Source organism: Phoxinus phoxinus (assembly GCF_949152265.1).
Source record: "Phoxinus phoxinus genome assembly, chromosome: 6".
Classification (NCBI taxonomy): domain Eukaryota; kingdom Metazoa; phylum Chordata; class Actinopteri; order Cypriniformes; family Leuciscidae; genus Phoxinus; species Phoxinus phoxinus.
In genome coordinates, this window is record NC_136881.1 from 6,426,508 (window position 1) to 6,452,255 (window position 25,748).

Genomic DNA, 25,748 nt, shown 5'->3' on the forward strand with positions numbered 1-25,748 from the left:
GGTTTGGAGCTGTGTTCTCTGTTAGATAGAATAAGTCCATTTGTGGGACACTATAAGCTTTGCAAATTTGCAGATTGTATACATGCTCAAACCGATACATTACACACTAAAGGAAGAGGAAAACATTAAAAAAACATCATATGACCCCTTTAATAGAAGGTTTGTTTGAAGGGAACATGGAAAACATTATTAGTTAGAACATATCTTTAGCAGGGGCAGAGGTGTCTCTTCATTATAGCCATGTTTTATCAATCGAACACATACTTGCATGATTGTTTTTGTTCTCAGGCTTGCACCAACTTTAATGACAGCGGGGCCTGTGTGACACAGTGTCCTCAGCCATTCGTCTACAATCCAACAACCTTCCAGCTCGAACACAATCCCAACGCCAAATACACCTATGGAGCTTTCTGTGTCAAGAAATGCCCACGTAAGTAACACTGATTAATCATGCATTGAATAGATAAATTAATAAATATAACAATAAAAAAAATCAGAGAATCATCCATTTTAAATAATGTGTCAGAACTTAATTATGACTTAAATAATGACAGAACTTAATTTTTTGGGTGAACTGCCCCTTTAAAAAAAAAAAAAAGAACAAAGAAGTGTCTTTCACAAGTAAACTCTGTTGTTCTTTGACATAGATAACTTTGTGGTGGATCGCAGCTCATGTGTCAGAGCCTGCCCGAGCAACAAGATGGAGATGGAGGAAAATAACATCAAGATGTGTATCCCGTGCACTGACATCTGTCCCAAAAGTACAATACTTACCATACTTACAGAGAACAGAAAATAACCTGTACGCTTGTTAGGAGCATATGTTTGTGGGTATGTTGATGTTTGTTTGTTTGTTTGTATGTGGTGTTCAGTGTGTGATGGTATAGGTACCGGCAGTCTTCAAACGGCTCAAACCGTAGATTCCAGCAATATTGAGAAGTTTGTCAATTGCACCAAGATAAACGGCAACCTCATCTTCCTCATCACAGGCATCAAAGGGTAAGGAATGGTTAAATCTTCCAGTCTGACAGTTTTAAAGGGGTGGTAAAATGCCCTTTTCACAAGATGTAAAATACATCTCTGATGTCCCGTGTGTGTGCGTGCGTGCGTGCGTGCGTGTGTGTAGCACAAGTTGTAGCACAAAATACCCCACAGATATTTTTTATATAGCATGTTAAAGTTGTCACTTTTTGAGGGTTTGCAAAAACGCACCGTTTTGTGACTGGCCCTTTAAATGCAAATGAGCTGCTGCAGAGGGCGGGGTTTCAAGAGCTTGTGTGTGTGTGTTAGCAGCTGTGATTACCTCAGACACACTAATGACAGAAACTGTTCTGCCTTTGATGTTAAAACGGAGTCAGACAAAAATGGAGAGACTCAAGAAGAAGTGACAACATGTAGAATACAACAGGACGTCTCTGAATGGTTAGTTGATGATTTTATGTTGTTCCTTCCCGGGAGGAATGTCGTGTAACGTTAGTCCATACCAGCCGTTTGTTGTAACCTAGTCCTTTTCTTTAAAAGCAAATATCTTCCTTTGCTTTGAACTTTGAGCGTTGTAACTTTGCAGATGTTGTTTACGCTTAAACAGCAACATTACACACTAACTAAAGTTAGAAAAGTGAAATCATACTTTACCACCCCTTTAAAATATTCACAGATGACACATTTTGTGTCTCTCTTTAAACAGCGATGTGCTGTTCAAAAATCTAAAAAATCGAAGTAAAACTTTTCTGTTTTTAGTATCGTTATAGTGTAAACGTGCCCTCAGTTTAAACCCCAATGAGATTGACCTTGTTGTTTCCAAGACATTATTACTCCATCAAAACCTGTTTATTGAGCAGAATGTCTTCCATTACAGGGGTTTTCATGGTTACATGTCTTATAATAACTAATAACTTCTAATTTTTCTTGCTTTTATTTAATTAAACACAATTATTTATTATGACTGAATCAACCTATGTTAGTTCACACGAACGTAAGTATCTTTATGGGCAAGATCAATTAGAAATAGCTTTTTACAACTTATTTTTTAATGTTTACTGTACAGTGTAATTTGTGTACGTCTTGACAAACACTCTTTGCATTCCTTAAACTCATTACATGTTTTGCTTTGTTTAACAGAGACATGTATAATGGTATTGGCGCTCTGGATCCTGAGCGGCTGAATGTGTTCCACACCGTCAGAGAGATCACAGGTAGAGAGAGGGAGAGAGCTTGTCATTATTCTTAAGATAATTTTGGTGCATTTAAGCATGCAAATGAAAAACAAATGTGAACACAAATTAATTTCTTAAGACACTGTCACATTATTCATGGATCCTTATTTTTACAGCTAATAGGATTTGTTGCGGTATTTATTTGCTGAGTCTAATAGCTTAGAAAAAATGAACAGTTAGTCATGTTAGAAGACTTTTACTTCATTAAAATCTGGTGTGTGCACAGTCAGATATTATATTGCAGTTAATGGAGTGAAACGTAATGAAACCCGGCACAATAAGAAAGACCTATGACTTGTCGTGAATGCATTTCCCATGCCCACCATATAAACACACCTCTCATATTGATCATAAGAACATGTGCAACTAGTATGGAAATCACTCCCAATGAAACACGATATTTGGTTAATATTTGTTGGTGGGATATTACATTTCTATATTTCTTCACTACTTTTGCTTTATTCTTGCTTTGCTTTTTACTGCCACATCAAGACATTAACTGTTGAATAATAGGTTTTAAATCTCGTTTGTTAACTCCATCCAAAGGTTTCTTGAACATCCAGTCTTGGCCAGAAAACATGACTGACCTTGGTGTCTTTTCCAACCTTGTCACCATAGGAGGAAGAACTCTTTATAGGTACAAATCACATCTTATTTGTGAGCAAATCATTCACGTATTTATCTAGCATTATCATTATTTCATGGTCAACGCAGGTGAAACTGATTTCAACATTTTCATACAGTACAGCTCAATGAATCAAATTGTCTGCTAAATGACTACCAAATAAAAATGCAAACAATGTGAAAGAGCGATAGGTATGGAGGCTTTTAGTTACCCTCATCTCATGTTTTGTCAGTGGTATTTCTCTGCTGATCCTGAAGCAGCGCTGGATCTCTTCGCTGCAGTTCCAGTCTTTGAGAGAGATCAGCGCCGGTAACGTCTACATGACCAACAACAGCCAGCTCTGCTTCTACAATACAGTGAACTGGACCGGTCTGTTCCGCACCAGCACCCAGAGAGCTCTGATCAAGGACAACAGGGACACCAGAGAGTGTAGTGAGTGGTGCACTTGTTATAAACTTATCTTCTATTTTGTGATCATTTAAAATTGCCTAGTTTGTCACTATTTTAAGGTAAGACACTACAGATGAATAGCCTGATGAGTAATCACATTAAGTACATTAAGAAAATGGTATTCTGAAATGTTATGTTTACATATGCAAATGAGGCATTATCTAATTAAACACGCTACTTTACATACAGTACATCTCCAGAACCGAAATCTCAAGATTGAATAAAGCCAGGTTCAGTATTTTTGTGTCATTTTTTTTGTTTGTTTTTACAGAGAATATTGTCAACAGCCCAAAAAATAAAATTCTTTTCACCATATTTTTAGGATGGATTCTTTTGGGGGGGCTTTTCATAAACATAATGATTTTTATACTGTACAAACAGCATATTTTATCCCCTTAGACTAAACCTACCCATCACAGAAAACTTAAAAACTTACATTTTCATAAAACATCACTTGTATGATTTATAAGCTGTGTTCCTCATGGGGAAAGAAATGTCCCCACAAGGGCAAGGATTTCATATATTGCCATCTTTGTAGGGACATTTTGTCCCCATAATGTAGGGTTTACTAGGACACACACACACACACACACACACACACACACACACACACACACACAATAATGAGAATTAGGTGGAAATGTTGTGTAGGCTAAATGTAGGCTTTGTTGTCTTTATGCAAAACATAATTTCTTTATTTTTTTCATCTAATAGATTTGAGGCTGAATGTGTAAGATTGACACAGTATTGGCTTAATTTGTCCACCAAGTTATCATCTTAGAGTACTTGAGCATTAGTAATAGACTAGTAGAGTAGGTTGGCCAGTTTACAAATTTCAATAGGACATAAAGACAATCGTTTTATAGGGCAATATCTTATGTGTGATAAGAATTCACTGAACTGATGAAATGGAGAAGCACAGGCTTATCTGTAATGGAGATGTTGACAGTTGCAGAACACTTCCCACAGTGCCACACTGCCAAGCCGCACTTGATGTAATTAGTGTGATAATAAGTGTGTGGTGTGCAGGATCAATCGCGCTGTTAGCTGGCTCATCATTGGCCTCTTTTCCACATTACCGATCACAGTAGTCTGATATCCCTGGATTGTTCAACAGCCCTGATTCATGGATTCGGTAGCAATATCTAACCTCAGCAATATGCATTTTTAAAAAACTGCAAAACTAACATGGGCAGTTTTCTTTCTTATCTCAACATATTTTCCATTCAAAGTTGGGGAGGAACATAATGTTTAGCCATATGTACACCAGTATATGGATGACATGGTCTAAAAAAACAAAAACTCATGCATATCATGGGGCCTTTAAAATAGTTTATTGTGTGACTTGTGTCCATATATCGGCCGTATATGAGTGTAAAGTAATTTCTTTGAATGTCTTCTGCAGCTCAGCAAAAGATGGTTTGTGATTCGCTGTGTTCAGCGGCAGGGTGCTGGGGTCCCGGTCCAGATCAATGTCTCTCTTGTAAATACTTCAGCCGAGGAAGGACATGTGTAAAATCCTGTAATCTTTATGATGGGTGAGTAAAAGACAATTGGACACAGACTTCAGATAATAAAGAAACAAGGGCAAATACGATCTGCTCTATCTATCTATCTATCTATCTATCTATCTATCTATCTATCTATCTATCTATCTATCTATCTATCTATCTATCTATCTGTCTATCTGTCTATCTGTCTATCTGTCTATCTGTCTATCTGTCTGTCTGTCTGTCTGTCTGTCTGTCTGTCTGTCTACTTTATTTCAATGGTACACTTTAGACATTCTACTAACTATAAGTAACTTTACAACTACATGTTAACTAACTCTCATTAGTGTATTGGTAGGCTGTAGTAGACTGTTAGTAGACCGTTAGGTTCGGGTAAGTGGAATAAGTTTACATGTACTTGCAAGTTTACTTATAGTCAGTAGAATGTCTGTTGGGGGACTATCAAAATATCAAAACCACAAATATTGCAAAAAGATGGGATACTGGTCAATTGTTCTGCTTTTTGAGTTTCCTTATCCTTTTAAAAACATTTTATATTATGATTCATATAATGCACAGCATATAATTCACAACATAATAACACTGATTTTAATTATTTAAGCCTACGGTTTTGGATACCGGTAAATATCTATTTAAGAAACCTAGATGCAAAAATCCAGTCGAGTGGTCAATTGTCAACTTATTTATATTTACAGATCAGTGACACGACTTCATTCTTGCTAATGTTTCATGAATAAGACCCATTGTGTGGGCAGCATTTGAAACTCCACAAGTTCTGACGTACACATCACTAGATTATTGGGCCATGGTTACTGCACTATTTTTTTTTTTTTTTATGAAGACTATCTATCATTTAGATTGCCATTCACCCCTAGTCACTTTGTAAACAGAATTGCGTACAAATTTGTGCCTTGGGGATGTGTGAGAAAAGATTAAAAGAATCAGAGAGAGGGATGGATTTCATCTAAAAGTTACTAGTCTGAACGCAGAAGGCAGCAGCACTATGTCTGGCCAGTGCTACTGCACAGGCCAAAATCCAGCTAATTGTTCCACGGCCTGTCCCAAGCGAGCTCAGAACACACTGCCATCTGTGAGTGACAAAGAGGAAACACTGATCTGACAACAAATTTACATTCTGGTCCTCTGGGACCGTCAGAGAAGAGCTCTGTGGTTGGCACTGCTTTTCTGGTGTAGTCATTAAACAATGGCAACTCTGACCAACATCTGAATAGGATTTCCCGTGGCAGAAAAATGTAATTTAGTTCCTAACAATAATCAGCTGTGGGGGAGTGTCATATTTTAGAGAATGAACTGGGGTCTCATTACACTCAATTAATTGTGCTTTAAATCAGCTGCTGTTGTGTGGAGTCTATGATGTGCCAAACCGCTCCAGTTGCTCAACTAAGAGTTCGGACCAGAGATTAGAGGTTCTGTTTACTTAGAGAATCAATTGAATTAAAATTAAAAATTAACACAAAATGATAAAATATACAAGTTTTAGGTAGGTAGGTAGGTAGGTAAATACAATTTTTATTGAGAATAATTTTAAATGTGTACTGAATTAGATTTTAAAATAAAAATATCCATTTGATTAACAATGTCTTTTTAGAGAGAGAGAGAGAGAGAGAGAGAGAGGCACGTGTAACAGCACCCCCCTTTTTCTAACAACACGATGCCCCACTTTTCATTCTTTTCCTCTTCTCCTTCCTTTCTTCTACCCCCTTTCCAGAGTCATTACTCTCTTCTCTGTCACCCTCTCCAGGTCTGGATATTAAGAAAGGTTAAACTCCTCCTCATCGCCCCAGTCTACGGTTGGAAATTGTTAGATGTGGGTCACAGACTTAGCCGAGGCTATATTGTTTTCAGGTAGCATTGCTCTAAGGGATCTAGAGTCTCCTGGAGCATGGCTCGGACAAGTTTGAGATTCCAATTGAGCATAGAAGCTTCAGGGCCTTGCCTATCATCGCTATATTAGTTACTGGGAGCAATGTTGTGCAAGGTGTGTACCATCACACACTAACGTATTATTGGCTAAGGCCTTGGAGCTTTAGTGCTAAGGGTTTTTAGATTGGTGTAGTTAGTACTGATGTCCCAATAGTGTCAATCGACGCAGTGTTAGTTCCCTCGAAATGTAACGTTTAGGTTACAAAGGAACAAAACGCTGCGTCACGTTGCCATGCTTCAGGCATACCTGCACATCTTCCTTCAGACAATACGAATCTGATGATGTGTTGTCGGGCGCCCTTCTTATACACTGGGGTGCTACTGTCAGCCACGAGTGCCGTGTTGTTACACATGCATTAGACACCGGGTTCCACGGGGGTGTGGAACCCATAGTGTCAGTCGACACAGTATCTCGTTCACTTCTTTAGGAACTGGGGTTACATATGTAAACTAGATGTTACTTGTTCTCCATGTTACTGAGAAATCCACATTTATTTGTCAGCAAAATGCTTCATCCGGCAGACTTTTGACAGCTCCAGGGCACTGGCAGTTTCTTTCAGTTGTTCCCCGCCATTTGGAGGGGACTACAATGAAGTCTACATACACAGAGGTTTTTCAGATTTTCTGTCACGGTGTTCTCTCAATGTGTATGATTCTTTGCAGCCTTTTATAGAACAGCAAATCAAACACACACCTTTTGAGGTGCAAGTCGAAGGAGAAAACGTGATGAAAAGAAAATATAACTGCACACTCTCTTAAGCACATTTTAGTATTACAAATTTTGATAACTTATCATTACCATTATTTGCAGCCTTTTGCCAAAGCCTACAATGCGCTGGATCCTTCACTGGAAACCAAAAATAACTCATTCCTGCTAAAAGTGTACTCTTTGAATTCTTGCACCCGGGAACAATACAAGTCACATTGTGACTAAAAGTTTGCTAAGAGATATTTCCTACAAAAGCAAGGCCGTTTTTGACTCTGGTTAAGCATATCCATAGCAGACAGGGAGGGGCTTTGGACGGCAACATGCCCAGTGCATTATGGGTGTTGACAAAAGGAAAGACAACAGCCTTTTTTTCTCTGTTTTCTAGTCAGGTAGCAAAGATTACAAAATTTTCTGCCTTTTGATGCATAGGCAGCCAAGTTTTATAGAATTTTGCCAGTGGTGAAGTACCCCTTTAGAGTTGGTAGGTAGATGGGTAGATGGAAGACTTGGAAATTAGTTAAGTTGGTTTAGGGCATCACATTAGCACCCATTCTGACCATAACATTTTCCAGTGTGAGAAACTTCAAACTGTGGGTGCTCGTACACTCGATTTCCGATGTTTTTAGATCTTGAAGGTTTCTTTGATCCTCACTCTGTTATTGACAAGGCACCATCTTCCCCTGTTTTGGAACCGCCTCTCAAAATTTCCCTCTGAAACATGGGCTGATGGAAACGAACAAAGGAAAGGGTATTGATGGCTCTGCTAGGCAGCTCCTCTGCCGTATCTCCCACAATCTGAGCTGCCATCTGCTTAGATAAAATTTAAAGAGGACTGTTTGTTCTATCCTCTCAGACCAGTGCAGAGAAAGATTTCTCTAATTAAAATGCCATTATTTTTTCATGGATCTTACTCAGCCGACTACACAGCAAAATCAAAAGTGTTAAATTTTCAGTGTTAGAGTTAAGAGTAAAAATGTAGAGTCATTTCAACTCTTTTTAAATCTAATTTAACTACAAGAGATTTGTTCCTCAAAAAGAGTTGGTGTTGTCACTGGGAGTTAAATGTCATATTGAATGTTTAACTCTACAGTGTGGATTTCAACTCAAAAGCTAGTGTTACCTCCTGAAGTCATTTCCGTTACTTGCCTGTAGTGAGGCGGGAATTTACCAGACAGCTTTTTTTCCCGCTCGACTGGATCTGACTGGATCATTCGACTGGACACGCTCAAAGTGTGAGCGGGAGCATTCACATGTAAGTAAATTTAAACCAGTAACAGGTCTATTTAATTGCATTTGTAGTGGTGGGTCTATATTTTTCGACAGGTAACATTAAGTTAGCTAATGCTTAATATTATAGTTGGTTTAATAGTGCAGTGCTAGCTGCAGTTCACTATGCAACAGTTATTACCACGCTCAAAAGGATAACGTTAACGTTACGTGTAAAATTTTACGTAACGCTCAATGTATGGAACAAATAACTTACAGTGATCATTTTCTTATTGGGAATTCAGAACAACCACGTTAAAGTGGTCCATTAACGTTACAGAAAGTCAAATTAGACCGTAACGTTCGCATTTTCTTTTCAGGGTAAGATATGTTGGTGACATTAGCTGTATGTTTGTAACTTCGTGTTGTAACGTTAGGCCTATTTCAAATATAAATGAACATGTTTAACGTACTTGGTGTATGTTTGTATTTGCACCTTAATCAATTGTTAGCTTAACGTTCGATATAAATAGTTACAGCACATTTTATGTGAGGGTTTCAGCTTGCTAACTTTAACTAACGTTAGCTTAACCAACTAAATCAGGTCACAGGTGCACATGTTCGGAAGTGTGTAACTTTGGGTGGGTAATGTACTTTTGTCATTAACGTTACATGAACATTTTGTACATTGTGGTAACTTGTGTTATGTTTAGCTTGTTTTGTTTAGCTTAAAATTGGATGTAGGATGCAGTGGTAAGATAACGTCAGCTTATTTGATGGATGTTTATAGATTTAACAGTAATGGTGCGTTAACACCAGACGCGAATAGAAGACGCGTTACTACGCGCTTAAAAAAAACCTGCGGCGCCGCCGGCGCGAATAGGCATACGTTAGAGCGCGGCGCGGTAGACGCGAATACGCCTCATTCTCGCATCGAGACAGAAACAAAAAGGATTAACCTCGCTTGGATTATCGTTAGTGGAATTAGTGAGGAGATTGTACAACTGGGTAAGTTGTAAGATGTACAAATTTATCTTTTGAGTCACGTTATTGACCTACTAACCAGCTAGAAAGCTGCCGTGCTGCCATTTTACAACTATTTTCCCGCTAATATACATAAATATATAGTAAGAAGATGGCCGCCAACGGATTTCGCCTCAGACGCGCTTAAATTTCGCTTCAAACTTGTTTTTTACGAATGTATTCAAAGTGTTCAAGCGTATAACTAGACGCGGCAGGTGCGAATTTGACGCGCCATTCGCGTCTGGTGTGAACGCACAGTCACGGATGTTCGCTTGCTTAAGGTTCTTTTCCATGGACAGTTTATTTGTGCTTGCTGCACAAGTTTAAAAAGTGTGCACGCTTGCTGTATAGCAAGATGTTGCCTACAGGGCATTGTGCAATTTGGAAGAATTTTGTGTGGATAAAAGCATCCACCTTCATTTTTTAAGGTTTAAGCTTAATTATCATGTGAACCTTTATGATTGTTGATAATGCGTCACTATTTTCTAATGAAATCGTGTAAATAAGTGTAAGCTACGGGTTTATTTTTAGGTTAGTCACATTTCCGAGGGAAATGTTAATTTAAACGTTAACTTATGTTAACTCGCCTCTATTAGCTTTAACGTCGTTTCCTCTGTGTTGGTGGGTAACATACACATTTTCTCATTCATTACGTTTCTGAATGTATTTTTTTTTCTTTACAGCACATCATGTTGGTCAAAGTGAGATTTGGTGAAACTCAGAAGTATGTTAAAGTTGCCCAAACTGAAGAGGGCTATGAAGACTACAAAACATTTCTTCAGAAAGGTTGGCATTACTTCATTACATTGAAGTCATCAGTTACTAAAATGTCTTTTCCATTTACAATGGCACTGTAATCTGGTTATATTGCCCCACCCACCAAGTTGTTTATTGTGTTGGGCAGTAATAATTTCTTGTCAAGCACTCCAAATATAAAATCAAAAATGCAGAAGAAGAAAAAAACACTGCTCAGAATGCTCCAATTGTTTTTTTTTGTTTTTTTTATACTAATACTAATGGGAAATGCACTGTGTTTTTCTTTATTTTCCTAAATCAAATATTCTCTCAGTCATAGAAAAGTTAGGTCTTCCATTGCAGACCGAGCTGCATATCACAGATGAATCCGGGACAGAAGTGGATGCGGATGTGTTTGAGGAGCTTTTACAAGCAGGGAATCTTACCATCCATGTGTCCACAGAAAAGTCTACAGGTAAGACTTTGCTCCGTTAGAGTGTTTCAATTAAAGCTGGACTAGCCTGTTGTGCCCTAATATGCTAGACAGTTTGGTTGTCAAGCTTAAAATAAGTTGTTAGAGGTTCTTGAGCAAACAATAGTATTTAAAACGTGTATGTTTCTTTTAAATTTCTTGCAGTTGTGCTTAATCAAGATCGCTCACATTCTTCGTCAGAGTCGCTTGTGTCCGACATGTCATCCTCTGTGGCGTCTGATTCATCAGATGCAACAGTGATTCTTGATAGAAACAATAAATATAAAAGAACCCACATTGAACGGGAATCAGCAAATGAGGTATTGGGGAATTTCAGTAATAAATAAAATTAGTTATTAATCCTCAAACACAAAGTTTCTGTAGAAGAGCTGTGGTTTTATTGCAGGAATGTCTAACATGATGACTACCTTTGTGATTCTTCTTCATCTTTTAGATGGTGAGAAACGTTCTCCAGTCTAAGCCGGGGGGAGAAAAAATATTGCACGAATATGACAAAACAAAGACATTGACGGATGCTACACGGCGACAGATGGTAAACCTCCTGGTTGCAGACATGATGGAAGTACATGGGTAAGTATACCATGTTGGTAACACTTTACTTGAAAAGGGTGTGCATAAGACTGACATGACACCTTCATAATCATGACATGACACATGTCATGAATATGAAGGAGGTTTTATGCATCTTTATGACAACTGTGATTAAGTATCATTCGCTCAATTATGACATTTTTAATGCAAATTATGACATTGTTTGAGATGTCTTTGTTATGACAACATGACATAAACCAATACATCAAAAACCTGTCAGTGTCTTGGTAATGACAACTTGACATTACCAAGACAACATAAATTGTCTTGTCCTCAACTACAGTGGTATAAATTGAATTTGTCATTACAATGTCACTTTAATGACAAATTCAATTTGAGGTCAAAAAAAAGTATACATGACACTGTTATAAAATAATTTTACAGAGTATTAACACTGAATGATATTTTAATTACAAATTCAATTTGTACCACTATAGTTGAGGTCAAGAAAAACATTCATGACACAGTTATAATAGCCTCATGACAGCCAATGTCAAAACCAATCACATGACATTTAATGTAATGTTAACCATTTAGTCATTTAGCAGATTAGTCATTTAGCAGCACATTAACCCATAAAGCTAAGTGGTTTCTTAAGTTTTTCTGTTAAATTAATCTGCTATGTCATGTTTATGACATATTTATGATAATTGATGTTGTCTTGGTAATGTCAAGTTGTCATTACCAAGACACTGACAGGTTATGATGTATTGGTTTATGTCAAGTTGTCATAACAAAGACATCTCAAACAATGTCATATTTGCATTAAAAATCTTATAATTGAGCAAATGACACTTAATGACGGTTGTCATAAAAATGCATAAAACCTCCTTCATATTCATGACATGTCATGTCATGATTATAAAGGTGTCATGTCAGTCTTATGCACACCCCGTCATGTAAAGTGTTACCTTTACTTTTTAGATGACAATTTTTCCCTCACAATTTTATTCTTATTCCAAGTCTTATTTTTGTATATTTATAAAGTTTAGTTTGATAGGCATTAAGTCCATATTTTTATCCCTCTTGAAGCGGGAAAAAGCTTGAACAATAATATATTTTCTACTTTTAAAGGAGAATACCACCAACCCATGTGCGAACAAAATATGCTGTTGGCATCACCACTCTATTTCCCAACCTTAGCGATCCATACTCTGGAAATGGATATGTAAGTTTTTTTTTAAATTTTACTAATGGCTTATATTGCAATATATGAAGAGAATATGTATGTTCTTAATTTCTTCTAATGTTGCCATGTGGTGATGTGACCCCTGTGTTACATACTTTTGTTCTTTTTGGGTTTTACAGGAACACTACTATGATGCAGAGAGTGGGTCTGGCTACTTGGCTTGGAGGATAAAGACCGTCCAGCGCAACACTGCGGTTCAATTCCGGAGATGCTCCACCAGCACTACGTATGGTCCAAAGAGCAAGAGGAATTATCTCCTGGCAGACAAGCAACTGTTCGGCGAGGAATGCCGTGAGGCAATATCCTTGATAAAACATTCAACTGATGTGTCAGTTGTCAAAGATAGGATGAAGGCAACATTTCAATACCGCCAGACGCTAGTTCAGGACCAGCAAAACTCTGCAACAGTCTTGGATGTGTTCCCGCGGTTTCTCGACATCCCCGGCTTGGTAAGAAAAACATACCTTTGTTTGATCAGCTTATTTTTGAAGTGAACAATTATGACTCAATATACTTTCAGTATCAAGGACTTAATGTGTTTCTTCTGTAGATTGACCAAGATTTCACCATGATGTTTGGAGAAGAGGTTTCCGGCAAATTTTTGGCAAAATGGCCGACGTACTTCAAACCTAGGCTCCTGGCAGACTGCAAGAACCGGACTTCTAATGAGCATGTTGAAGAACTCTTGTCTGCGCAGCAAAACTCAAATGAGTCTGGTAAGTGTGCCTCATTCTGCCTTTAAAACATTTACACAACAGATTCTAATCTTCTTACCTTAAGTATTGTCTTTGGCATAATCTGTAATTTTTTTAATACTATTTTAAGATAGAAATGTTTCTGAACATCTTACACAATTCTAATTTGCTTCTAGGCTGGGACAGTGACCTGTCAAGTGTTCTACTGCTGGTTCACCTGCTCCCCCCTACGTCAAAAGGCCACAAGAAAAGTGCTAAAATTAGCTCATATCAAGCTGTCAACCATGTGGCAAGATATCTCAAGGTATTCCGTGTTTAATGTTTTTCATCCACTTGTTCGCATACTGCTGTTGCTTGTGTTGCATAACTTAAATTAATATTTTTTTGTCTCTGTGTTTGTCACAGATTGGAGCCAGTGTTGAGGCCTTCCTAGGGAGCTTGGAACCAGGACAGCCCTTCCTCCTCTGTGTTGGTGAACAGAAGAACAACATTCAGAGGTTCTATGTCATCGTTGACCAGAAGGCCATCCCTTGCAAGGCGCAAACATCCCTGGCAGCTTTCGATGAGCTTTTCAAGGCACACTTCATCTTCAGTGTTAACTACCATGAATCCCTCAACAGCTTCTACACATTCATCCAAACCACAGTGTTTAACATCGACTTGGGAAGTGCCAAGGAAAGTCCCAGAGTAAAGGAACTCAGAGCAAGGCTGCTGCACACTGATACTTGAGGTGATACACATCCTTGTTTGCAAATATGCTGATATGTTTTATTTGTAAGGCACACCAGAAAAGTTCTGCATTGCTTTGTCAGCATTTGAGACTTCACCATGGATTATATCCAGGAAAGACATTACGTTTGAAATGTGGACAACCGGGATGTTATTTATCATTCTGTACGTATTCAGGGTTCAAAAAACACCTCGTTCGTTTGCACAAGGCCACTTGTTCACCAAATACTATTGACAATGTGGACGCTCAAAGTGAAGGTGATGAGCCTTCAAGTTCTCAGTCAGTCTGTACAGACACTTCAAGTTCTCAGGCAGTCTGTACAGACACGTCAAGTTCTCAGGCAGTCTGTACAGACACGTCAAGTTCTCAGGCAGTCTGTACAGACACTCCAGTAACTAGCCGGACCTCTGTTGACAAGCATCATTTGTTAAACCTGTGTGGATCTGTTGTAGCACAATTGCAAGCATCAGGTGTTGCTGAGAGCACTGTCCAAGCAATGGTAGGGTCAATGGAAGAGCTTGTAAATGACATTCATCAGCAAACAAGAGAAGCTGTTCTCAGCTGTACTTCTTCAGAGATTCAAGCAACCGATTTGGAAAAAAAGGTGGAAAATTGTTTTGATCAATTGGAAAATCCTTTCTCAGTCTTAAATACAGCAGCCAAACGACAGAAGTTCTTCGAGGAAAAGTGGGAAATAGTTGAACCTGTAGAGTATGTTCTTGGGGCGCGTTTTGATTTGCGAAGAGATCGGACAACAGGAGTTTACAACCAGATCCCTGTAACAGATAAATTTGTGTATGTACCCATCTTGGGAACCCTGAAATCTATGTTTAAGAATAGGGAATTATGTGAAAGTTTCCTGCAGGTCAAGCAACACAAAGAAGGTGTTTATAAAGATATATGTGATGGTTCATACTTCAAAAGTAATGATTTGTTTTCCCAGCAAAAACATGCTCTACAGATTCAGATTTATTATGATGATTTTGAGACGGCAAATCCCTTGGGTTCAAAGAAAGGGATACACAAGCTTGGTTGCATTTACTTTATATTGAGGAACCTGCCCCCAAAATGTAATTCTGTTCTGATGAATATTCATGTTGTCGCACTTTTTCATTCACAAGACCTGAAGAAATATGGATTTGATGAAATACTAAAGCCTCTCATTGATGATGTTAAAACACTAGAAATGGAAGGAATAGAGGTACCTTTCTCAGACTCACCATTGCGAGGGACTGTTATTCAAGTAACAGGTGATAATCTAGGTTTGCACGGGTTGTTTGGTTTTGTTGAATCCTTCAGTGCAACATATTTTTGTAGATTTTGTTTAACTACAAAGGAAGAGTTACAATCTGTCTTCACTGAAGATAACCCTTGCTTGATTTTCCGTACAAAAGAAATCCATGCAGAACATTGTGCAGCTCTACAGGAAAATCCTATGTTGGCATCAACATTTGGTGTCAAGAAGACATGCTTGCTCAATACACTATGTTTTTACCACATCTCTGATAACTATGCAGTTGACATCATGCATGATTTGCTTGAAGGTGTAGTGCAGTACGAATTGAAACTAGTATTTCAATACCTGGTCAATAACAAGAATCTGTCTTTGGAAACATTGTCACAGAGGATCCAAAGTTTCAACTACGGTTATATTGAGCGAAAAAACAGGCCAAGTGGGTTGAAAATGGATGAGGGTAGTAAAGATCTTGGATTGAATGCAATTCAGTCTTGGTGTCTTGTGCGAAATGCTCCCCTGATTTTTGGTGATGTAATTGAAAGAAATAACAGTTACTGGAACTTGCTCCTCCTCTTGATTCAGATAGTGAATATAGTGTTTTCACCAGTTGTTACTAATGGTTTGACGTATTATTTGAAGCATTTGATTAATGATCACCACAAGCTGTTCAAATCCTTGTTTCCTGACAGAAGATTAATTCCAAAGCATCATTTTATGATACATTATCCAAGGTGCATTCGTAAAATAGGTCCACTTCTTCATGTATGGTGCATGAGGTTTGAGGCCAAACATAATTTTTTTAAACGATCTGTTAAAAATTTCAAAAATATCACAAAAACCTTGGTAAGACAACACCAGAGACAGTTAGCTTATCACTGGGAGAATTTTAATTTTCAGAGATTTGAGTTTGGTCCAGTGAGGAAAGAAATGATCGATAGCTTGGAGGGTGGTGAGAATTTAAGTGCTAAGTTTCATGTGAATGCATTTTCTGACGTGTCAACTACTAATTGGGTGAAAAACTTTGGAACGGAGTATCAAATTGGTATGTTTGTTTGTATTACAACAGATATGGAAATTCCTGTGTTCAGAAAGATCACAAATATCATTATTAATGAAGATCAAGCTTTTATTTTGACATGCAGAGTTGACACACTTTATTTTGATGACCACTTTAATGCATATTGTATTGAGGAGAGAGCTGATTCCTTTTCTGTTATTTCTATTGATGAGTTGATCTATTACAGACCGTATGACAAACAGTTTTCTAATGAGATGGATGAAAAAACATATGTAGTGCCACATTGCCATTTTGTGTGACCTGTGCTAGAGGATTGGTTGTCCATTGTTCAATGTAAAGCCAATGCTTTGTTGTGGATGGTGTGCTTTATTTAATACAGTTTCACTTGAACTACAATCTCCCTGTTTTTGTCTTTTTTGTAAATTATTTTACTGAGTTCCATTGGAGGGGGGGGGGGGGGTAAATTGATTTCAAGTAGTATTACAAATCAATACAGATCAATTTTAGAAGAGTTGCATTTTATGTTAAACTTTACATCCTATGTAGTGTTAATATGGCAACAACTCGGTAGTGTTGAAAAAAACACACATTAGGTGTTAAATGTTGACACTACGCACTGGTGTTGGGTAAATTCAACACTAACCAGTGTTGACTAGTGTTAAATGTTAACTATTTAGAGAGTTAATGCAACTCTGTCATAGTGTTAAATATTTAACACTTTGAAAAGTGTAGTTTTAACTCGATCTAGTGTGGACCAATATAGACACTTTTAAAGTGTTGAATTTAACTCTGTAGGTGTTGAATTAGCACTGCGGATTTTGCTGTGTAGCATATTAGCCAAGTTCTCGCCAGTGTGTGAATGTAGTGTCTGTGGTTCAGTTGGCCATGGTTCAAGAAGACATGGAGGATGAGTCGGAGACAAAACACAACCTGCTGTATGTGTTGTTACTGAGACAATACGTCATGTTATGTATATGTGCTTTGACTGAAATTCTGTTGGCTGATTGGCATGATAAAATAAGAATTAAAGGAATATTTAAAACACAATGGTTTACGCATACACCGCCAAATAGAAATATTAAATATATAACTGTCTGAATATTTCTATTTGTTTAAATGTTTTAGAGACGATCGAGAGTTTGCCAATGGATCTGTGTGTGTGGAGTGTGACAACCAGTGTGAAAAGGCTGAAGATAAAACTCTAAGCTGTCATGGCCCTGTAAGTAAACCAAGCACTGTTTAACTTTCTTAATATATTCCAAAGAAAAACAAAATGTGTTCCTCATAATCTTTCATAAAATATGTATTAACTTTCTTTTTTTAATGATTTTTTTTTTGAAATCCCACCCTATATTTTTAGCATTGACCACTTTCAAATCTACCATTTTACAGAGCTAAAATGGGTTGCAAAGCCATTTAATGTTGACAATTTTTAAAATGCCTTTTAATATGACTTCACTACTTAAGCCCCACCCATCAGCGGCATCATTGTGACATTTTGGACATTTGTCTGCAAATTAAGTTAGCAGTACTCAAATTTTTCAGTAAAATGCAAGTGCAGTGGTTTTAGACTTTAAACGCAGATGAACGAATCTGTCAGCTTCTTAAGATAACCTGTCTGTCCATCTCAATTCCTAAGCTGCATAATTAGCAAACATCAGAGCTGTCAGAGAATGTAAGAACTCGCCCAACCGTGTGACACCCACTTTCAAATTATTGGGCAATTATTTATGTCAAATATGTATAAATTTATGTTGTCAACACCGCTATGTGACTTAAGTAAAACTTGAATGACATTTTTATGTTGCTCAAACTCACAAGAAAGTACCAATATTTGATATGTGCATAAAATATTACAGTTTTTCTTTGGGGTTAAGCTCAATATAACATTATTGTAAGTAGTTTATTTTCCTTTATTTGTCCCTCTTGATTTGTCATGTGCGACTCAAAGACAAATGCATTTTGTCTGCATGGTTTAGGGTCCAGATCACTGCGTGAAATGCCTGCATCTGAAAGACGGGCCCAACTGTGTGGAGAAATGCCCTGATGGTCTGCAGGGAGCAAACAGCTTCATCTTCAAATATGCTGAGAGCAACAACGAGTGCCATCCCTGCCACCCCAACTGCACCCAGGGGTAAGCATCTGCCTGTATGTGTGTTTTCTTTTTCCTCCAGGCCAGCACTACTCAACACAAATAGACTTTTTTTTATCATCATCATGGCAACTGCAATAATTACAGTACAAACAAACGTTCCATGTCTTCCTGCCTTGATAATAAGGAGCAAGTTATAAATACCATGTGAAGGTAGACATTTGAGGATGTTTACAGCAACTTTAACTGTGGCTTATCCAATAATATTTTCAACGCAGCCTACCGAGGATGCTCTTATTTGATTTCTGTTTTAAAAATTCCGTTTTCTATTTTGATATATTTTAAAATAAAATGTATTTCTGTGATGCAAAGCTGCATGTTCAGCATCATTACTCCAGTCTTCAGTGTCACGTGATCCTTCAGAAATAACTGTAATATGCTGATTTCAGATATAGGGTAGAAGGTGCTTTTCACTAGTACCGTAGTATGATTGCAGAAATTTTTTTTGTTAAACATTGATAGAACAACTAGTTTTGTGTGAAAATAAATCATAAAAGTGTTTTTTTTTTATTGTTTGTTTGTTTGTTTGTTACCTTGAACAAAACTGAAAATCATTAACAAGACCTTTGTCTCAAAATATAGTCAATCATTTTATCAATTCTTATATGCTACTTGAATCTACATTTGAAAAAAACATTAAATATTAGATCAAATTATGCCGAGTTCACGCTGCATGATTTTAGCCCAGATTTTCACTCGACGACAGATTTAGCGAAATAGCCGACACATACCCGAAATCAGAGGAAAATCGATGTTCTTTCACAAGAGTGACATTCACGCAGTGTGCATTATCAAATACGCGATCTGAGAGGATCAACGATGCGTCGCCTGTGAGATATTTAGTGATGTTAGCTGTTTAAAAGAGAACAAAGTCAAATGTGCCATTTACCTGTGTGCCTTTAGCCCCGTTGTGCCCTATTTTTTTCAGGATTATTTGATGGATAGAAAGTTTAAAAGAATAGTATATATTAGAAATAGAAAACTTTTGTAACATCATAAAATAAAAATAATTATAAAAAATACTGATAATATATGTGATCGAAATTGCGTAGCCTACCACACATTAGCCTACTCGCTTTTAAAAGATTAGCTTTAAAACTTAGCAGTGTGACTTGAGACTAAAGGATCCTCCTGTGGCACCTGAGCTTTCAGAAGTTCACTAGCCCTGCTCTAGGCTATTCTTTTGCTCAGTTTCATCTTGGAAATCCCATTCATTCAAAACACACCCAATCTACACCTAACTATCTAAACTTTAACTGCCCAGTGGGATGACGAATTTGGGTGCAGCTCCACCAATGTTCTGTGTCACGTCCCGTAGATCTGAGGGAGATCATACTGTGCACGGACACACAAGAGACATCCACCCAGTCTGAGCCTCTGGTTTGTTCTGGTCTGTCTTGGCTCTCAAATCAAAGCTCTTGCAATGCTCTAGGACACCATAGCAAAGCGCTTGCGATCCCTTCATCTTGTGGGTGACAGTCACTGCCGCTGGTTACTGTCAGGCATGGGCTCTTCAGTACGGTTCTCTATGATTACTGAACCCAGTCACCACTGTCACAGTGCTCCAACATGCCTTATTTCAGTATGTAAAGCTCCTGAGATGATCATCAAAGAGGCTAATGCTAGATAGATGACTAGGTAGATCACATGCACATTTACTGTTCAAAGCTTGGGCTCAGTAAGATTATTTTCATGATTTTAAAAGGCATGCTCACCTGCATTTATTTGATTAAAAAAAAGACAGTAAACATAGTAATATTGTGAAATTTAAAGTAAAACATTGTTTTTTTTTAATGTCATTTATTCTTGTGATGTCAAAGCTGAATTTTCAGCATCATTACTGGAGTCCTCAGTGTCACATGATTCTTCCGAAATCATTCTAAAATGCTGATTTGCTGCTCAATAAACATTAAAAAAATATATTATTTGAAAATGGTTTACTGATTATTTTTGTATAAACGATGATACAGTTTTTCATGATTCTTTGATGAATAGAAACTTCAAAAGAACAGCGTTTATTTGAAACAATGTTTTTGTAACAATGTAAATGTCTTTACGGTCACTTTGGATCAATGTAATGTGTTCTTGCTGATCTTAAAAAAATAAATAAACCCCAAACTTTTGATCAGTAGTGTATATGCAACAAGCTACTAGACCGTATTGTCATCATCATTGTTTTAGTAATCTTTATTGTAGTAATAATATTTTAATTATTATTTTCATCCTAATTTTCTGTATCACAGGTGTACTGGACCCCGGATTCAAGATTGTATTGGGATGCTGGACAGGTAAACACCCAAATGTTTTTCAAACTATTCAAGGAACTGGTTAATATATATTATAACTTTTCATATGTGTTGTGCATATAACGGAATAAAAACTGAATTTGAACTAAACCGTATATTTTCCTCCAGGACTCCTCTGATTGCAGCTGGGGTGATTGGGGGGATGTTTGTGGTCGTCATCGTGGCGCTCGGATTTGCTATCTTTTTCCGTCGGAAGAGCATCAAGAAGAAAAGAGCTTTACGGCGTTTCTTAGAAACCGAGGTGAGAGCTAAAAATCTGCCAACATTTAAAAGGAGTTTCAATAATTTGGATGCGGTGCACTAATTTCATAAACATTTGATATCAGGAGACACAAAGTCTGAAATAGAAATGCAGACAGAAAGCCTGGCCAGTGAAATTGGTGTTGTGGTGCATGGACAGGTCTGTGGCCTCCATATCCAGTCTTAACTTTCCATTTGAAAGTGCTTCTCTCACTTCAATGGCGGGAAACCTCAAATGGAATAATGGAGATCATTTTCGGATCCTTAAATGGCAACTTCTGAAAGTACTTCAATATGTTGTGCAGCCAGTATGTGTGTGAATGTGCATTTGAAATAAAGTCAATATTATGGAATCTGCTGTTTTGTTGGGGAGTGTATCGCCCCAAATTGATTTACTTCTTGCAGATAAATCCAGTGTTGAAGGATTATTTGTTGTTGTTTTATTGAAAGACATAAAACATATAATATACTCAATATCAGGATTAATAAATTATTTAGAAATAGGGTCTGTCAATAGCAACCATTATGACAGGATGTTTTATTTTAATGGTGGTTATGTCACCCATATTAAAGAGTTGAAACCTACGGAAAAGTATAGCAATCTGAATTCGGAGGACCGGAGCATACATGCAGGAATATATGGATGCAGTATCTCACATACTGTAGATAATGAGGTTCAGCACTATGAAGATCCTTGAAGGTTAAAATAAGTATTTTGAACTGAATACATGATGAGATTGGCAACCACTGCAGAGTGATATGAATAGCAATTTGTAAATATGAGAAGTACAGCAGATATTGTGCATGTTTTTTTTTTTAAAGGTATTGTAATTTGGCAAAGGTTTTAGTGGCTAGGTAAATGAAAACAGATTAAGAGGCCATGAATTAGTCTGAAAGAATCTCTGTATAAACACAGGCATAACTCAAGAAGTAAAGAAGAGGAGATAAAAACTGATTTAAACTGAAAAAAGCAGAGCAAATTGGCAAAACACAGACTGTAAACATATGATGACAATAATGAAATCATACCGTCCATAATGGTGCCAATAGTTACTGGCAGATGAAGCTCAAGTAGGTATTGTAGTTATGTATGAATTTTGATTGTTTTTGGAGCAGTTGGTGGAGCCTTTAACGCCGAGCGGCACGGCGCCAAACCAGGCACAGTTACGTATACTGAAGGAGACGGAGCTTAAGAGGGTCAAGATCTTGGGAACTGGAGCCTTTGGCACTGTTTACAAGGTACTACATTCACTTTTATGATTCATGTGTTGATGAGTTCTGCGTGTTTCCTGAACTTCTGCTGCCATTTTTTTTTATAAGGGAATCTGGATTCCAGAAGGGGAAACGGTGAAGATTCCAGTGGCCATAAAGATACTCAATGAAAGTACAGGACCTAAAGCCAATGTGGAATTTATGGATGTGAGTAATTTATAATTAAACCTCACTTTACTGTTTACTGAAAGCAGTTGTGCTGCTCAATATGTTTGTGATTTATCAGGCTTGTTTGATCCATAGAAAGTTGAAAAGAACTGCATTTATTTGAAATGGAAATTTTGATAACATTATAAATGTCTTTACTCTAAATTTGACCAGTGTAATGAATCCTAAAAGAATGAATACAAATAATTTAAATCATACAAATTTTAAATTACACTTATGACCTTTATCTTCTCTGAGTATGTTTTGTGATCTGACACTGTGTGCTCAGTAACGTTTCTCAGCATTGCTTCAGAGAGAGAGAGAGAGAGAGAGAGAGAGAGAGAGAGAGAGAGAGAGAGAGAGAGAGAACCTGGAGATTATAGGCTACATTTATCTTGCAGTCATTCTAGGTCTACCTTATGGTTTTGATGTTGATTCAATTCTGATATCCCGATATGTATTGTATCATGAGGTATTTGGTGATACCCAACCCTAGTTTGGAGTTCTAATTGAACCTAGAGTTCACATAATGTATAATGGCCAGAATGATCCATAGTGTTGATGAAAACAGCCCATTTCCAGTGTTTCTCTTTTTGTCCTCCAGGAGGCGCTGATCATGGCCAGCGTGGAGCATCCTCATTTAGTGCGTCTGTTGGGGGTCTGCTTGAGTCCCACTATTCAGCTGGTAACTCAGCTCATGCCCCACGGCTGCCTGCTGGACTACGTACATGAGCACCAGGAGAACATCGGCTCCCAGCTGCTGCTCAACTGGTGCGTGCAGATCGCAAAGGTAAGACTGCGCCTTGCGCTTTGTTGTTGAGCATGTACAGTGAAAAACATTGTCTCAAATAATGAGTCTCTACATACCCTTCCCAGAGTTCATAGTAAATGCACTGTACTTGAAGTTTTTTTTTTACACTGAACGCACATATCTGCAGGCTGCTGGAACCAGTAAACACTCAGTTGCTTCGGCTCAGTCGGGTTCCACATCAAACACAAGGACGTTCTTAGAAGTGCTTCGAAGGAAGAAGCTCCGGTGTCTAATGCGTCAAATGAGTGCAACTGCCCCCTACCATGTTTAAAGAGAAAATCTTCTTTCTTCAGCTCTGTGATTGAAACGTTATGTAATGGACTGGTGTATGAAGGAGTTCAGGGAAAATATCCTCAGCTACCCATTTCCTACTCAGCATTGCATGAAATATTTATTTAGCTGTGGTGCTCAAGCAGTCACCGCAAGTTGAAGTCTAGTTTGTGTAATTTGCCAATCCATTTTCTCACTCCAGTACTAGTAATCCTTATCTATAATATCAGTAGTCCGGTTCGCATCCACATTATACTACTGTTCATTTTTTTAAAGAAATTAATCCTTTTAATCAGAATCGATGCATTAAATTGATAAAAGTAACAGTCAAGACATTCATAATGTTACAAAAGATTTCAAAAAGATGAATCCTGTTCTTTTGAACTTTCTGTTCATTTAATAATCCTGTATTTCCACAAAAATATGAAGCAGCACAACTGTTTTCAACATTGATAATGAAAAGAAATGTTTCTTGAGCAGCAAATCAGCATATTCGAATGATTTCTGAAAGGTCATGTGACACTGAAGACTGGAGTAAAGAAAGCTGAAAAATCTGAAATGAATTACATTTTAAAATATATTAAAACATATCATTATATTGTATATTTATTTTCACAACATTACTAAAAATTCACTGTATTTTTGATCAAATAAATGTTGCCTTGGTGATCAGAAGAGACTTCTTTCAAAAATATTACAAAATCTTACCCCCAACGTTTGATCGATGATGTATTTTTATGCAGATTTTAAGATATTGCATAAAAATACTGGATGTAAAAGCCAGGATGAGAACAAAATGTTCATGCAAATTATATAGACATTTAAGAAATTGTGTGAAGCGAAGCATTGATATAAGCTTTAAAAGAGAATTAGCTATTTAAACTGAGCAAATTAAATATAATTTAAAAAAAATATATAGCATTATATTTCCCTCTGTCTTGGACAGAAAAACCCCCACTGTCCTCAGTCGAGAGCCATACTCACTGTTCAGTCTGAGATTGTTTACCAGCATGTCCTCTCTCAGAGAAGCTAGCGAGTTTAAAGTTGGATCTGTGTTTGATTTCTCGCCTGCTGTGGTCCTCAGGATATTAATCCTCTCCATCGTCCATTAGATAGCCCTGCTGTGTTCACCCAGTGACCTGTGATTGCTACCCAGTCCTCTTAGATCTTGGCGTCGTGCTCTCCTATCATACAGAACCTGTATGTAGTGCATGGGCATGGGCTCCTCCTCCTGCTGTGTTCTTGGAGAAACTCGAGACTTATTTTAGTGCGAGTGAATTTCCAGACCTGTTGCTTTCTCACGCCTAGACCTGAGGAACATGACAGCTGAAGTGAAGAGCAAGTTAGATGCCAGGGAGAGAGGAGACCGATTTTGACGCCTTCAGCGTTTCAAGATGTTTGAGTTGGACAGCAGCATTTTCAGTGCGTGTGATTTTCAACTACTTCAGACCGATTGCTCTCTCTTCTGGTTAGCATACAGGATTAATGTCATCTTTCATAGCGCTGCTCATTTACTTTGCACCTTTTGTCTGAGAATACAAGATCTGAATTAGTCATATAGTGTGAACATGACGAATGACCTTGAATATGCAGTACCTATAAAAACATAATTTAACCAAATCATATTTGTGGTGTCCAATATGAAAGCCCATTTCTGCCTCTAAGTTTAAAAAGGAAGGGAAATACGACTTTATATCTCACAAAGTTACTTTATCTCTTAATACTTAATGAAATAAATTCATTTCTGTATTTCTTTTTTGAAGCAGATTCAGATAACACTCTCAAAATACATTATTCTGTGTACCTTTGTATGTGTAAAATGTATATATATATATATATATAAATATATATGAATTTATAATATAATTTCTGAGGCAGATTACTTGTAACTCTCAAAATACAGTATTCTGTATCTGAAAATAAAATAAGAAATTTTCTTTAATTTAATGATATTTTTTCCTTGCTTTTATGTGAATATTTTTTAACCTTCCTGATTTAATAATACAGGCATCAGGGGTTTACATGTGCAAAAGTTCAAATGAGATATTCTTGCATACATTGGCTTATTGAAAAATCATAATTATGAATTTGATTTGGCATTGCAGTGTGAATGAAAGAGGGTTATAATATTCTTTCTAAAATCATCTCTCTATGGATAAAGTATGTGGCTGTGTTAGA

The 25,748-nt window shown here is 37.3% G+C and overlaps 2 protein-coding genes across 2 annotated transcripts in view; both read left to right on the top strand.

Moving 5' to 3' along the window:
* LOC307000062 (receptor tyrosine-protein kinase erbB-4-like) overlaps nucleotides 1-25,748 on the top strand; it is a 169,670-nt gene that overhangs the window by 120,747 nt on the left and 23,175 nt on the right. Inside the window, exons 7-20 of the mRNA XM_079615300.1 lie at nucleotides 289-430; nucleotides 648-761; nucleotides 873-999; nucleotides 2,122-2,195; nucleotides 2,763-2,853; nucleotides 3,074-3,273; nucleotides 4,697-4,829; nucleotides 17,498-17,591; nucleotides 18,352-18,506; nucleotides 20,768-20,812; nucleotides 20,939-21,071; nucleotides 22,187-22,309; nucleotides 22,391-22,489; nucleotides 23,094-23,279. Coding sequence (XP_079471426.1) covers nucleotides 289-430; nucleotides 648-761; nucleotides 873-999; nucleotides 2,122-2,195; nucleotides 2,763-2,853; nucleotides 3,074-3,273; nucleotides 4,697-4,829; nucleotides 17,498-17,591; nucleotides 18,352-18,506; nucleotides 20,768-20,812; nucleotides 20,939-21,071; nucleotides 22,187-22,309; nucleotides 22,391-22,489; nucleotides 23,094-23,279 — 1,716 coding nt within the window. The remainder of the gene's footprint in view (nucleotides 1-288; nucleotides 431-647; nucleotides 762-872; nucleotides 1,000-2,121; nucleotides 2,196-2,762; nucleotides 2,854-3,073; nucleotides 3,274-4,696; nucleotides 4,830-17,497; nucleotides 17,592-18,351; nucleotides 18,507-20,767; nucleotides 20,813-20,938; nucleotides 21,072-22,186; nucleotides 22,310-22,390; nucleotides 22,490-23,093; nucleotides 23,280-25,748) is intronic.
* On the top strand, nucleotides 10,839-14,116 carry LOC307000217 (uncharacterized protein; the record flags this gene model as incomplete). The annotated part of the gene is made up of 7 exons (XM_079615647.1): nucleotides 10,839-11,211; nucleotides 11,346-11,482; nucleotides 12,578-12,671; nucleotides 12,812-13,141; nucleotides 13,243-13,408; nucleotides 13,564-13,691; nucleotides 13,793-14,116. Exons 1-7 carry the CDS (start codon nucleotides 11,110-11,112, stop codon nucleotides 14,114-14,116), a joined length of 1,281 nt encoding a protein of 426 aa, XP_079471773.1. The 5' UTR covers nucleotides 10,839-11,109.